At 37.6% G+C, this 16348-nt stretch overlaps 1 protein-coding gene across 2 annotated transcripts; it reads right to left on the bottom strand.

Moving 5' to 3' along the window:
* Positions 1-238: 238 nt before the first annotated feature.
* Positions 239-7674, bottom strand: LOC116145716 (polyadenylate-binding protein-interacting protein 7-like). Of its 2 annotated transcripts, XM_031431165.1 has the most exons (6): positions 7408-7674; positions 5732-6597; positions 3021-3471; positions 2848-2918; positions 1745-1869; positions 239-970 (listed from the first exon to the last, which is right to left on the bottom strand). In XM_031431165.1, the coding sequence occupies exons 2-6, from the start codon at positions 6503-6505 to the stop codon at positions 679-681; spliced, it is 1713 nt and encodes a 570-aa protein (XP_031287025.1). In that variant the 5' UTR covers positions 6506-6597; positions 7408-7674; the 3' UTR covers positions 239-678. The 2 variants fall into 2 exon arrangements, with proteins under 2 accessions (XP_031287025.1, XP_031287024.1); XM_031431164.1 differs by lacking the exons at positions 5732-6597; positions 7408-7674 and adding an exon at positions 4162-5048.
* Positions 7675-16348: the final 8674 nt, after the last annotated feature.

The raw sequence follows: 16348 nt of genomic DNA, 5'->3' as shown, positions 1-16348 counted from the left end.
CAGTCAATTTATCCCTTTTTAAGCAAATCCGCCTCTGACAGTGTGGCTTTGATCTGCCAAATTGCACCACGCATCTAACTAAGACACCGATACTTGCAAGAATCAAACACAGCCCGTATTATTTAGTCAAAAAGTTTTGTGCCCAACAGATTCATGCGGCCATTTATCATTCTACACATCTGCAAAACCATCCTGCTTTGTCCATTCCTAATCATAATATTTCTGTAACTACCAGCCATTGCGAGAGCAGAGATGAGATTCTTGATGAATTGTGCTATCATGTAATTCAATTCTATCAGTTACATCTGAACAAAATAAGTAATTTAACAAAAAATAAAAAAGTAAAATTAAGGTACAAGATTAACAAAATTTAAAAAAAAAAAAAAATGGTCGCGTAGGGGCCTGATGCTACCAAAATGTAATTCTGCTGTCAACCGGCTAAACCTTAATGATACACTTCATTTTTTTTTTTCACCTTTCTCTTTCACTAATTTTTCAACCTTTTTTTCTTCATTCTTTTCCTTTTCTTTTCTTTCTACCTTTTTTTTCAGACATCTTACTACTTTCTTCCACTTCTCCCCATGTACAGAAGATACAAGAATGATTATGATGACTATGACTTCATGGATTTTGATGGCTGTCAAAAACTCCTATACCTCACACTGTCATGTCCTTGGCTCAATATATCACAACTCGAAGCAGCCCTGGCTGCGGTTCAGTGTAGTCAAGGCCCTCTTCTTCAAGCAAGTAACGCTGTACAGCAATTGGAAGTCTTACTGGAGTTCGAGAACCCTTAGTGTGGTGCCCTGTTCCAACACATATATAAACCTGTAGACGTTGCTCTGCTGCCCGGGCTGTGCTTCTCAGAACACTCAGCTCATGCTTCAGCACATGAATGGCTTCACTTACATGCAGCCCATGCAGGTCTATCATCCGATCCTGTCCTCTTCCCTGCATCTCAACTGGGTTCCTGAAAACCGCCCATAAAACACAGTGAAAGAGAACAAATCCAACAATTAGATTACCTGGTTGAAAACCAAAGGCATACAAAAACATAATTCACAATTGACACCATAGTTTTCACTCAGGCATTCTGTGTAGCAAACGAACTGACATCCTTTCATTATAATACTGGGATGCCTCAGTCCTTCAACTTTTGCCCTTTACAAGCAGAGAAGAGGCACCAGGGCGAAAGATATGTTGCAAAGCAGGCCCATGTAGGCAAAGGCATAAAAGCAATGTCACGAGCATATGCTTATGCGAGCATTGGCATAGAAGCAATGTTATTTGTTATATATCATTCAAAACAAAATACAAGAAGAAGCTAGTAAGTGAATGACAAGTGTCATCTCACAACGCTTTGAATAGAACAAATATATTTGGAGCAGAAAATATTCCAATGTGACCATAAGCAGTTCAACTTGTTACCACAAAGATGAAAAGAGAGGGGAGAGCATGTTTTGGGTAAAGTAGGTGCAGCGAGTAGGAAATTAATTACATTAAAAATGTTTCAGAATCGTACTAAGGTTTTAAAACCCCTAAAAAAAATGAAGAGATGCTGAAAGAAGAGTGAAGGGAAGAATGGAAGAGCTGTTAATCCAGCAAATAAACATCTTTTCATTCCCTTCAAAGACAAGGGTATACTAGAAGAGAAATCATGAGAACAGGGAAAAACCAATCACCAGTCATACATGTTAGCTTGTCAGGATCAAGATTAGGTAAAAACAGCAAAGAAGTTTCATACCTCTGGCGGTAAATAGACTCTTGAGCTCTTCCATGAGCTGCCTTCATTTGCATATTATGCAGCTGCCCTTTCACACTCAATTCCTTCGCTAAAGCCTTATTTCCTATAAGATAGGCTTGACGTGCCTGTAAAATTTAAAACCATTACTTGCTATAACATGGTGCAGTAGAAAAAAGTTACCACAACCAGGATGACACAGACCACAGCAGTTCATTCTATAACTTGTTATTTAACCTTCACTGTGATGACAGGCCCACAGCTTGTTGGTCCCCTAAGAAATCAATAAGCTTTAGCAGTAATGCTAAAAGAGGGTGTATTGAGGAAATTGTCATTTCATAATTATATCTTTGGCATTTACAGATCACTCTTTTCTTCTCATAAAGTCCAGCTGAGCATTCCTTCAAAAAAGAAGTGATACAGATAAACAATTCCAGGTTTCTATGTCAAAACATTTTTAACTATATAAACTGAAACAAGTATTAGCCCTTCCTTCAATTTGTTTCAATGAGAATAGCTATCCACTATTAATATATTTACTTCACACCACTGATAAGCATTTTGACTAGTCATGGCAGAAGCATGAACATTATCACTAGAAGTTAAAAACGGTTCCTATAATCAACTCCCAGGCAACTGCACAGCAACCTCACAGCCAGAAAGCAGAAGACAGATGACACATAAAACGATCCTAAGAAAGTCAGAAATTACTGACATCCACATAAAAAAAGGGTCCCTGAAAAATAATTGATACAAGAATAAATAGAAGGGGAAAGAAAGGGGAGAGAGCAGAGTGACTAGAGAAAAAACAAGATTTTCCTTTTATTGGGAACTTTTTGACACCAATTGTAGCAAACCAACAAAATCTGGTTCCCAACAAATCATTATTCTGCAAAGCTACTAACAATTTGATATCATACTGACGATTTACTGATTAGTCTCATCATTGATCACTTTAATTAGATACTTTACATCATCTCCTCCTGGATTTTACCAATGCACCTTGTATATTCGCAATTGTAGTTTCCATATTACTGAAATGACTAAAGGAGAGACAAAAGTAAGAGGATTTCAAACTGCAAGGCAGTGCAACACACAGGACAAACCTGATCAAAATATGCATTACGTAGGCGTGCATGATCACGAGCTTCTTCCCGCAGCTCAGAATACATATTTGCTGCCATCTTAACAACGTTAAAGAAAATATACATGCAGAAAGCATTTATCCCAGAATTAAAAACGTGTTTAATGCAATTAACATTGGACTGAGGAATATTACCCACGGCTTCTCCAGTTTCAAGCCAAACAGGAGCTGTCCGAGCTGAACCACGATTCTGTAACCTATCACCATAAACTCCTCTCCCATGACTTCCATTGTAAGCACTAGCCAAAACATTAGAACTTCTACTTGACCCGATAGTGGTATCAGCAGAACCATTTCTATCATACTTCCATACACCAGAATCCTGAGAAGCCAATTTTCTGACGGCTGAAGCAAAATCACCTGCACCTCTTGATGGAATAGAAGAGCTGGTCTTAAACATAAGCAAATTCTCCTTGTCAGAAGAACGATAAGGATTTCCACTTTGCTGAAAATCATCTCCGGAATATTTTGGAGGACCACTCTGACCCTCTGGCACCGTAAGTGCAGGAAAGTCCATTGCACTAAGATTGGGAGCTGACAAGGTCTTCGAGTTTAAGTTCTGATTGAAACCACTATCGACTTGAAGCTACAATTGGAAAGGAAAAAAACAATGAAAATTGCCCTAAATAGAAAGGATATCCAGAAGTGCAGACATAGCTAATCATGTATCGAACTATATATTTTGTTGCTTTAAAAACATATGACATAACTCAACAAATAAAACAAGTTGCTCTGCCCATCAGAACACAAAACAAATGTTAAGAACCAAAAAAAAAAAAAAATCACAAGCAGCTATATGATACAATAGAAGGAAAAAATGACTCCATTTAATGCAGGCCCCACTTTACAAGGCCAGAATATCTACGGTATCTATATATAAGAGTATTTTAGCATTATTTAACCCAAAAATTCTATAAGCCATGCCAGAAAAGGCACACAACAGATTGCTCTAAATACTTAACACCAAACTATTCCTTCAGCAAGTATCAGGAGTGGATTATCTTTTCATCCAGCAAAAGATTGAGAGCATTTGCTCCGAAGAAATATTTCTGACCTGGTTCTCAGGAATCACAATATGTAACATCAACATCACATTTTTGCAACTCTTTTACAATAAATAATCTGGAAAACAACCGCATAACAAAAAAATAAAACAGTGATCAATCAAACGAGATTGTGAACCAACAGATGGTACTTCATTACGTCTTCACACATCTGCACAAACGGGAGCACCTCAAACTTGTCCAATGGTAGATTAAATAGAAACTGACAATACCTCAAGCTGCGTGAGCATCTCAATTGTCAGGTTCAGGTCACACCCATTGGCAAAATAAACTTCAGCAAGGCTTTCAGCAGCAAATCCAGGAAATTGTGATGCCAAAAACTCCACCGGATTCATCTCAGTATCATCTATCATTCCATGCTCTTCTGATATGTCATTCAAGAACCCATGCCTAAGATTCCCATTGTAAGGATGCCCCTCCCTAAGCTGATCACCGCCAAAAATTTGCTTGTCCCATGGCTTAGGTGACAATTGCAAAAAGTTGGCTGTGGTAGGATCCTCCCCATAGCTTAAACCAGAAAATCTCATCTTTTCCGCAAAGCTATTTCCATTAAGATGTGGAGATAATTCCCGTTGCTCAGTCAGCACATACCCACTTCCCGTAGAAGCAGGAAACCTTGTCCCATCAATGCTGTCATGTAAAGACAAGCCCGCCAAAGAAAGACCCCCAAGTCCTGGAGAGTCATCTTCATTCATGACCTTAAAGTCCGGGGTAATATCATCAGGGAGCTGTCGACGCCAATACTGGTGAGCCTCTTCATCAGAATTATTTGAAATAGATGACTCTGATCGATCAAGTATAGCTTTTCCTACAGACCCGGAAGTAGTAAGCCTTGCAGTTGCATCTGCTGCACTGGAACTTCCAAATGATGGTGATCTGAGCGAAAAGGGAATGAACTCCGCAGCATTCGGATTTAAAACAGTTGCCTTGTTTGGACTGTTTAACTTCGTATCACTAATTTGAGTCCCTTTCTTGGATAAGCTCATTCTTTACTAAAATAGCAACAAAAAGGAATCTACATACATAAAAAGAAAGTGCCCCAAAACCACCTTAAATTACAGGAGACTTTACCCAAAACCTGCAAAACAGTTCATTTTTTAGTATTAAAGTTAATCACAGATAGAGTACCTCATTTCCAGACACACACACACAAGCTCAAGTCTTTTCCTCAAACAAACTCAACAACCTTATCCCCAGTGACATAACTATTGAAACTGACAAACCTCAAGTCCGCAATACATCTCTGTATAGAAACTATCGCTAGAAAATAACTTAAAAAAAAAANAAGATCACAAGCAGCTATATGATACAATAGAAGGAAAAAATGACTCCATTTAATGCAGGCCCCACTTTACAAGGCCAGAATATCTAGGTATCTATATATAAGAGTATTTTAGCATTATTTAACCCAAAAATTCTATGAGCCATGCCAGAAATGGCACACAACAGATTGCTCTAAATACTTAACACCAAACTATTCCTTCAGCAAGTATCAGGAGTGGATTATCTTTTCATCCAGCAAAAGATTGAGAGCATTTGCTCCGAAGAAATATTTCTGACCTGGTTCTCAGGAATCACAATATGTAACATCAACATCACATTTTTGCAACTCTTTTACAATAAATAATCTGGAAAACAACCGCATAACAAAAAAATAAAACAGTGATCAATCAAACGAGATTGTGAACCAACAGATGGTACTTCATTACGTCTTCACACATCTGCACAAACGGGAGCACCTCAAACTTGTCCAATGGTAGATTAAATAGAAACTGACAATACCTCAAGCTGCGTGAGCATCTCAATTGTCAGGTTCAGGTCACACCCATTGGCAAAATAAACTTCAGCAAGGCTTTCAGCAGCAAATCCAGGAAATTGTGATGCCAAAAACTCCACCGGATTCATCTCAGTATCATCTATCATTCCATGCTCTTCTGATATGTCATTCAAGAACCCATGCCTAAGATTCCCATTGTAAGGATGCCCCTCCCTAAGCTGATCACCGCCAAAAATTTGCTTGTCCCATGGCTTAGGTGACAATTGCAAAAAGTTGGCTGTGGTAGGATCCTCCCCATAGCTTAAACCAGAAAATCTCATCTTTTCCGCAAAGCTATTTCCATTAAGATGTGGAGATAATTCCCGTTGCTCAGTCAGCACATACCCACTTCCCGTAGAAGCAGGAAACCTTGTCCCATCAATGCTGTCATGTAAAGACAAGCCCGCCAAAGAAAGACCCCCAAGTCCTGGAGAGTCATCTTCATTCATGACCTTAAAGTCCGGGGTAATATCATCAGGGAGCTGTCGACGCCAATACTGGTGAGCCTCTTCATCAGAATTATTTGAAATAGATGACTCTGATCGATCAAGTATAGCTTTTCCTACAGACCCGGAAGTAGTAAGCCTTGCAGTTGCATCTGCTGCACTGGAACTTCCAAATGATGGTGATCTGAGCGAAAAGGGAATGAACTCCGCAGCATTCGGATTTAAAACAGTTGCCTTGTTTGGACTGTTTAACTTCGTATCACTAATTTGAGTCCCTTTCTTGGATAAGCTCATTCTTTACTAAAATAGCAACAAAAAGGAATCTACATACATAAAAAGAAAGTGCCCCAAAACCACCTTAAATTACAGGAGACTTTACCCAAAACCTGCAAAACAGTTCATTTTTTAGTATTAAAGTTAATCACAGATAGAGTACCTCATTTCCAGACACACACACACAAGCTCAAGTCTTTTCCTCAAACAAACTCAACAACCTTATCCCCAGTGACATAACTATTGAAACTGACAAACCTCAAGTCCGCAATACATCTCTGTATAGAAACTATCGCTAGAAAATAACTTAAAAAAAAAAAAAAAAAAACACCATTCCATCTTTTAATATCTGTTATCGGTAACCGAATCAAACAACATAGGATTAATAAACAACTGAATTTAACTGTAAAGGTAATAATTTCAAATTTCAATTGTTAAAATTTGACTGAACACATGACAAGTTAAAATCAAAATTACGTTTTCAATAAATAAAACTCTGAAATTAACATAACAGCTTAAACAATTATATTACATAGGAAAACCTTGCAGACGATGAGGCTTAAAACCCTAAAGTTCACATGTGCATAAGATTTTTCCCCCAAAAAGAGTCAATTTATCGATTTATGACAGATACCAAAATAAATTTTCATAAAACTACTAAATACGAAGCCCATTAAATAAAACCCTAAAAAAATTTCAAAAACCAAAATTGACCCCAAAAAAAAATTAACAATCAGGCCCAACAAATAACCACAGAAAAAAAAATATTAATTCAAACAATCAAACTTTACATAATCCACAAAGATCTAAATCAATTCAAGCAAAAATAAATAAAAATAACCGAAAAAAATATATAAATAAAAAAACCTCAAAAATCAAAGATCTGTATACGATAAATGAAGCAAACTCGTTTGCGCATATACCTTTACGAACCAAATCAAACGGATCCATAGTAGCCGGCGGCGACGACAGTAGATCGAAAGAAACGGTAAGATACAAGATAGGATAAGAGAAAAAGAAATGATAATTACAGAGAGTTATAAGTTAGAAATCTTATCGGGATTAGAGCTTGTGGGTGGAGTGAGTAATCGAGTTTCTGTACAAATTTAGTTTAAAAATTAAATAAAAAAGAAATGAAAGTTTAGCAGCGAAGAAGAAGCAAAGCAAGGAGGCAACATGCTACCACCACAAAAATATAATACAAATAATACCACACCCAACCCAACCCTTCGCCACTAGATTTGACCTTTCTCTCTTTCTCTTTCTATCTCTATCTCTATCTCTATGGTTCTACAGATTTGTTTTTGTTTTTTTATTTGAGTTATGATTTGATTTGATTTGATTATTAATTAAATTTTAATGGAAGGTGTAATTGGGATTAGAGAGATTAATACAGAAAGGTGAGATATAAGAGAAGTGAGCGATACTCTTTGCTTTTTTAACTCACCTAAACGCCGATTAGTGTTTAATTATATAAAACCAACCATTATATTTGGAACATCATTGATGAAACAATCACTTACAGTACCCTTGCCAAACCACCAAGAATGAGATCCCTTTGTTCCGCCAGAGAGCTAGAGCAATTGATAAGAATTGACTGTACACCATGAGAAAATAATCAAGATAAAAAAAAAAAAAGTAAAAAAAAAAAAAACCCTCTATCTAAGCAAAGCAAAGACAATATAATCTAGTTCTCAGCAACTAAATGAGTAGCGACAGTTTGCTCAAAAAAAAAAAAAAAGATAGAAAGAACCAGAAAGGGAAGCACTATTGTATGGTGAAAAAGAGCACGACAAAATACCTAATGAACAATTACATATCAGAGTAAAAATTCACAAATAGTTCCAAAGGGAGTGGATCTGTCAACCATAAATGTCATATACATGTGTCTCAAACCCTTAAACAACTCATGCTCGAAACTAACCACTTAATCATTGAAGAAGCATGATTGAATTATCCAAGTCTAAACTGCCCAAAGTTCATCAATGCACATGTGCACTATGCACACACATTAAGAGACTTGAACACAAACAATGCACATGTTAAGACCACCCTGTAAAAAAGTAATCCAACTACTAAAACATCTATTCACGGACCCTCCGAAGAGAAGATGGTTACGTAGCCAGCTCCACTTCCTTGCTCATATTGGGGTTTGTTTTCTTGGTGTTGGTTTAGTTTTGGGCTTGCAGATTGTGTGTGGATAGTGCAGCAGAAGAACCTTTTCTTCAAGACAACTTCTATGTTATCACTACATGATAATTTCTATGGATTTTCTATCTTTGGGGAGGGCTGCGACCTGTGCGACTGTGGTGGCCGCTGAAATTGGAGATTGTGGTGGCCAAGGTTCTACAAATTGAAAGGAAAAGGGGAATTCTTTTTTGGTACTGTGACGCAACTGGATTCAATCGATATCGAAAACTCTTCCCATGACTTGACTAAGCTCAACAACATCCCTCTTCTTTAATCCACAAAGTGCCCCGTGACAGTCGAACCAGCTATACTCTCACAAGGAACTCAATTGCGAAATGATGCAGAGAGGCGATAGCGAGAAAGGTCGGCTTGGCTACATCGGCGAAATGGGAGTGTAGTGGTGGTGCGTGCGTGGGTGAAATTGAAACGATTTCTGTGGTGGCTAGGATTTTAAAATTGGACTTATTTGGGGCAAATTGTAGGGTTTGGAAATTTGGGAAATGAATTTTGGGAGGCATTTGAATTTGGGTGTCTTTCAATTTTGCAAATCACATTTAATTGAATTCTTTTATTTTTTAGGTGTTGTGATGGGACAATAAGCTGAGATGTCCTATGCGACGTCAGTGGATCAATAATTCTTTTTATTTTTGGGTATTGTGATGTGACAATAAGCTGACATTACAGATGAGGTGGCATATGCCAAGTCAGTCAGGAGGTGTCGTCGGAAGCAACAACCGGTAAAATGTAGCATACCGTTCAGTCATTTATCCCTTTTAAGCAAATCCGCCTCTGCAGTGTGGCTTTGATCTGCCAAATTGCACCAGCATCTAACTAAGAACCGATACTTGCAAGAATCAAAACAGCCCGTATTATTTAGTCAAAAAGTTTTGTGCCCAACAGATTCATGCGGCCATTATCATTCTACACATCTGCAAAACCATCTGCTTTGTCCATTCCTAATCATAATATTCTGTAACTACCAGCCATTGCGAGAGCAGAGATGAGATTCTGATGAATTGTGCTACATGTATTCAATTCTACAGTACAATCTGAACAAAATAAGGAATTTAACAAAAAATAAAAAAGTAAATTAAGGTACAAGATTAACAAAATTTAAAAAAAAAAAAAATGGTCGCGTAGGGGCTGATGCTACCAAAATGTAATTCTGCTGTCACCGGCTAAACCTTAATGATACACTTCATTTTTTTTTTCACCTTCTCTTTCACTAATTTTTCAACCTTTTTTTTCTCATTCTTTCCTTTTCTTTTTTCTACCTTTTTTTTCAGACATCTTACTACTTTCTTCCACTTCTCCCCATGTACAGAAGATAAAGAATGATTATGATGACTATGACTCATGGATTTTGATGGCTGTCAAAAATCCTATACCTCACACTGTCATGCCTTGGCTCAATATATCACAACTCGAAGCAGCCCTGGCTGCGGTTCAGTGTAGTCAAGGCCCTCTTCTTCAAGCAAGTAACGTGTACAGCAATTGGAAGTCTTACTGGAGTTCGAGAACCCTTAGTGTGGTGCCCGTTCCAACACAATATAAACCTGTAGACGTGCTCTGCTGCCCGGGCTGTGCTTCAGAAACACAGCTCATGCTTCAGCACATGAATGGCCACTTACATGCAGCCCATGCAGGCTATCATCCGATCCTGTCTCTTCCGCATTCAACTGGGTTCCTGAAACCGCCCATAAAACACAGTAAAAGAGAACAAATCCAACAATTAGATTACCTGGTTGAAAACAAAAGGCATACAAAAACATCATTCACAATGACACCATAGTTTTCACTCAGGCATTCTGCGTAGCAAACGAACTGACATCCTTTCATTATAATACTGGGATGCCTCAGTCCTTCAACTTTTGCCTTTACAAGCATAGAAGAGGCACCAAGGCGAAAGATATGTTGCAAGCAGGCCCATGTAGGCAAAGGCATAAAAGCAATGTCACGAGCATATGCTTATGCGAGCATTGGCATAGAAGCAATGTTATTGTTATATATCATTCAAAACAAAATACAAGAAGAAGCTAGTCAGTGAATGACAAGTGTCATCTCACAACCCTTTGAATAGAACAAATATATTTGGAGCAGAAAATATTCCAAGTGACCATAAGCAGTTCAACTTGTTACCACAAAGATGAAAAGAGAGGGGAGAGCATGTTTTGGTAAAGTAGGTGCAGCGAGTAGGAAATTAATTACATTAAAAATGTTTCAGAATCGTACTAAGGTTTTAAAACCCCTAAAAAAAATGAAGAGATGCTGAAAGAAGAGTGAAGGAAGAATGGAAGAGCTGTTAATCCACAAATAAACATCTTTTGATTCCCTTCAAAGACAAGGGTATACTAGAAGAGAAATCATGAGAACAGGGAAAAACCAATCACCAGTCATACATGTTAGCTTGTCAGGATCAAGATTAGGTAAAAACAGCAAAGAAGTTTCATACCTTGGCGGTAAATAGACTCTTGAGCTCTCCATGAGCTGCCTTCATTTGCATATTATGCAGCTGCCCTTTCCCACTCAATTCCTTCGCTAAAGCCTTATTTCCTATAAGATAGGCTTGACGTGCCTGTAAAATTTAAAACCATTACTTGCATAACATGGTGCAGTAGAAAAAAGTACCGCAACCAGGATGACACAGACCACAGCAGTTCATCCTAAAACTGTTATTTAACCTTCACTGTGATGACAGGCCACAGCTTGTTGGTCCCCTAAGAAAATCATAAGCTTAGCAGTAATGCTAAAAGAGGGTGTATTGAGGAAATGTCATTTCATAATTATATCTTGGCATTTACAGATCACTTTTCTTCTCATAAAGTCCAGCTGAGCATCCTTCAAAAAAGAAGTGATACAGATAAACAATTCCAGGTTTCTATGTCAAAACATTTTAACTATATAAACTGAAACAAGTATTAGCCCTTCCTTCAATTTGTTTCAATGAGAATAGCATCCACTATTAATATATTTACTTCACACCACTGATAAGCATATTTGACTAGTCATGGCAGAAGCATGAACATTATCACTAGAAGTAAAAACGGTTCCTATAATCAACTCCAGGCAACTGCACAGCAACCTCACAGCCAGAAAGCAGAAGACAGATGACACATAATACGATCCTAAGAAAGTCAGAAATTACTGACATCGACATAAAAAAGGGTCCCTGAAAATAATGATACAAGAATAAATAGAAGGGGAAAGAAAGGGGAGAGAGCAGAGTGACTAGAGAAAAACAAGATTTTCCTTTTATTGGAACTTTTTGACACCAATTGTAGCAAACCAAAAAAATCTGGTTCCCCACAAATCATTATCTGCAAAGTACTAACAATTTGATATCATACTGACGATTACATGATTAGTCTCATCATTGATCACTTAATTAGATACTTTACATCATCTCCTCCTGGATTTTACCAATGCACCTTGATATTCACAATTGTAGTTTCTATATACTGAAATGACTAAAGAGAGACAAAAGTAAGAGGATTTCAAACGCAAGGCAGTGCAACACAGGACAAACCTGATCAAAATATGCATCGTAGGGTGCATGATCACGAGCTTCTTCCCGAGCTCAGAATACATATTTGCTGCCATCTTAACAACGTTAAAGAAAATATACATGCAGAAAGCATTTATCCCAGAATTAAAAAAGTGTTTAATGCAATTAACATTGGACTGAGGAATATTACCAACGGCTTCTCCAGTTTCAAGCCAAACAGGAGCTGTCCGAGCTGAACCACGATTCTGTAACCTATCAGCATAACTCCTCTCCATGACTTCCATTGTAAGCACTAGCCAAAACATTAGAACTTCTACTTGACCGATAGTGGTATCAGCAGAACCATTTCTATCATACTTCCATACACCAGAATCCTGAGAAGCCAATTTTTTGACAGCTGAAGCAAAATCACCGCACCTCTTGATGGAATAGAAGAGCTGGTCTTAAACATAAGCAAATTCTCCTTGTCAGAAGAACGATAAGGATTTCCACTTTGCTGAAAATCATCTCCGGAATATTTTGGAGGACCATCTGCCCTCTGGCACCGTAAGTGCAGGAAAGTCATCGCACTAAGATTGGGAGCTGACAAGGTCTTCGAGTTTAAGTTCTGATTGAAACCACTATCGACCGAAGCTACAATTGTAAAGAAAAAATACAATGAAAATTGCCCTAAATAGAAAGGATATCCAGAAGTGCAGACATAGCTAATCATGTATCGAACTATATATTTTGTGCTTTAAAAACATAGACATACTCAACAAATAAAACAAGTTTCTCTGCCCATCAGAACACAAAACAAATGTTAAGAACCAAAAAAAAAAAAAAAATCACAAGCAGCTATGATACAATAGAAGGAAAAAATGACTCCATTAATGCAGGCCTACTTACAAGGCCGAGATCTACGGTATCTATATATAAGAGTATTTTACATTATTTAACCCAAAAATTCTATAAGCCATGCCAGAAAAGGCACACAAAGATTGCTCTAAATACTTAACACCAAACTATTCCTTCAGCAAGTATCAGGAGTGGATTGTCTACAAGATTCAAAGAAATCAAACACCAAGAATTACACACTCAATCTGCCGAAACAGAGCAATGCTTTAACCCAAGCCTAATCACTCAATAACTCTCTATAACCTGCAAGAAATCAGAGACCTATCCTAGCCTCAAGAAGGAAATGCAACCCTTTCACAAATCTGCCCAAATTACAACAAGAAAGACCCCAGCAAAAAGCCCCAAATCAATTGCTCATTCAACACACAAGAACCCTAACAATTTCAGACTAAAAAACCCGATAGATGTACACCTTCTAGCTATGGTTTGCCTTTAGATTGAAAAATGTAAAAGGTGTTAACTTAAATGTAAAGGGAGCGAGGAATGGCGTACCTGGATCGAGGAATGGAGCTATCGTCAATGAATGAAGCTGTCGTCGTTGATTTCCGACGAGGGAGGAAGACGTCGTTGATTTCAGAAAGTTCAAATGCGATTTGGGTGGGATTTCAAAGAGAACAGAAGATAGAGCCTAAACCATGACAATTTTCGCAGAGAATAGAGTGTTCGCTTAGAAGTTTTCGTGAGAAAAACAGAGAAAGATTGAAAGAGAAAAACTAAAGATTGAAGAAGATGAGAAAGGGGTGTGAGAATGCGTCGCATTTAGGATTTAGGGATTGTTAATATGTGGACCGGAACCGGACTGGCGGTTTACTGATATTATCCAGTTTTTAATCGGTTTAAAACGGTTCAATGCATATAATGGTTTTGAGAGTGAACCGAACCGGACACGTGACCGGTTCAAGGTCCAACCGGTTGGACTGGCCGGTCCGATCCGGTTTTTAAAACAGTTTAGAAAACAAACTGCAATCTGCACACCTGCTTAATCTGCACAGTGCCAAAACAAGTTTTCTCAATTTTCACCATGGCCTTTCGAGTTTTCTCAATCTGCACACCTGCTCAATTCCAGCACACCTACTTAATCACACTTGTTCAATCTGCTCAATATAAAGGTCGAGAGTAAGTTGCATTCAACCTCATCTTAGCATGACTAAATAATTTCAAAGTTCAATATTGTAATATGAGATAACATTAGTCTGAAACAACACAACTTCAACCTAACTGATCTCTGGGTCTCTCTCCCAATCTCCAAGAACAACTACAACACAAGCCAACAAAGTCAAATGCTATAGAAATTTTCTTTGAGCAACATTTATCACATTTTAATTAGTCACTCTCACTAATGGCAGTCAAGTGTTCATCAATTTCTTCAGTTGACAACGCTCGTTGTTCGGTAAACTCGATCATCTGATCCCACAACTCCGACTTGCCATAAAATCAACTCGATCAAGGTACTTGGTGATAAGGAAGAGATGGGTGACAAATGTCTAATCCAAAAGCTTGTTGTTAACGCTTGATTTTGGATGCCAATGACTCGCACGTGCAAAGTGCTAAGAGAGCCTTAGAAATTACACGTGATGAATCCATGAGATTTGAATATGGAGCTGAGATTATATATGTTGCAGAAAACATAAATAATAGACTAACAAGAGAGATTTTTATAGTGGTTCAGATGCTTAAAGCAAATCCTACATCCACTGTTATTTTATTGATCTCTGACTATTTCTATGATTTTGCCCATAAGACATACAAAGATGGCGAAATACAGTGTTTATAGAGAGAAATAATTGAGCTCAAATCTATGCCTAGCTCTCATATGCACAACCCCCTCTTTCGGGAAGAGAAATGCCAATTTATACACCTTTGAGGTCAATGTAATGAGTGTTTTGCAAGTTGTCTTGATACATGGAAGGCTCTCGTCCATTCATCTCTTGAAATGAGATAGGGTTGGTATGAATATCTTTGAGGAGATATGGGCTTAGTAGCTAGTACAAAAAGACATTTATTGAGCTGGCATCAACGTGACTTTTTAGGCATAAAACTTGTCCTGCTCATTATTTAAAAAGAAAAAATCAACGATAACCCAAATATAAAGAATATCCAACCAGAAAGATGGCTTTAGAGAAGAATATTAGCAGCAATAACGATTGGGGAACAAATTGGAGGCATGTGGAAATCAATAGCTGAAAATGAAAAAAAATGTTTATGATGGCATCCTTTAATAAAACATGAATAAAGACATATAAATACAAAGGAGAAATGAAAATTTTCAGTTCATGACACTCAACCTTCGCAGCCCTCATCTGATGCCTCCAAGGTTGGGGTCATGACTTCCATTTTGATAGCAGCCAACATGGTCGAAACAAGAAACAAATTTAGTTCAGGGTATGATGTAACAAATGATCCACTCATTGATTCATTTCTCATCGATAAAGACATATCTGATATACACAAATCATATATTCACACACACAAAAACATATATTGGGGTTTGTAGTGTACCGGCAAGGATGGTCTGCAGTGCTGTACAAAACCAACTATGTGCATGAATATGAACACTGAATAATTTCATCAACTACCTTTACACGTTAGAACATGAGAACTTCCAACTAAAAAAATATAACCAACCATTTATATTTGGAACATCATTGATGAATTTACAATCACTTACAGTACCCTTGCCAAACCACCCAAGAATGAGATCCCTTTGTTCCGCAGAGGCTAGAGCAATGATGATAAGAATTGACTGTACACCATGAGAAAATAATCAAGATAAAAAAAAAAAAGTGAAAAAAAAAAAAAACCCTCTATCTAAGCAAAGCAAAGACAATATAATTAGTTCTCAGCAACTAAATGAGTAGCGACAGTTTGCTCAAAAAAAAAAAAAAAAGATAGAAAGAACCAGAAAGGGAAGCACTATTGTATGGTGAAAAAGAGCCGACAAAATACCTAATGAACAATTACATATCAGAGTAAAAATTCACAAATAGTTCCAAAGGGAGTGGATCTGTCAACCATAAATGTCATATACATGTGTCTCAAACCCTTAAACAATCTCATGCTCGAAACTAACCACTTAATCATTGAAGAAGCATGATTGAATTATCCAAGTCTAAACTGCCCAAAGTTCATCAATGCACATGTGCACTATGCACACACATTAAGAGACTTGAACACAAACAATGCACATGTTAAGACCACCCTGTAAAAAAGTAATCCAACTACTAAAACATCTATTCACGGACCCTCCGAAGAGAAGATGGTTACGTAGCCAG

Source organism: Pistacia vera, unplaced genomic scaffold (assembly GCF_008641045.1).
Source record: "Pistacia vera cultivar Batoury unplaced genomic scaffold, PisVer_v2 Contig465, whole genome shotgun sequence".
Lineage (NCBI taxonomy): Eukaryota > Viridiplantae > Streptophyta > Magnoliopsida > Sapindales > Anacardiaceae > Pistacia > Pistacia vera.
The sequence above is the reverse complement of the archived record's forward strand: the minus strand, read 5'-3'. Positions and strand labels throughout refer to the sequence as shown.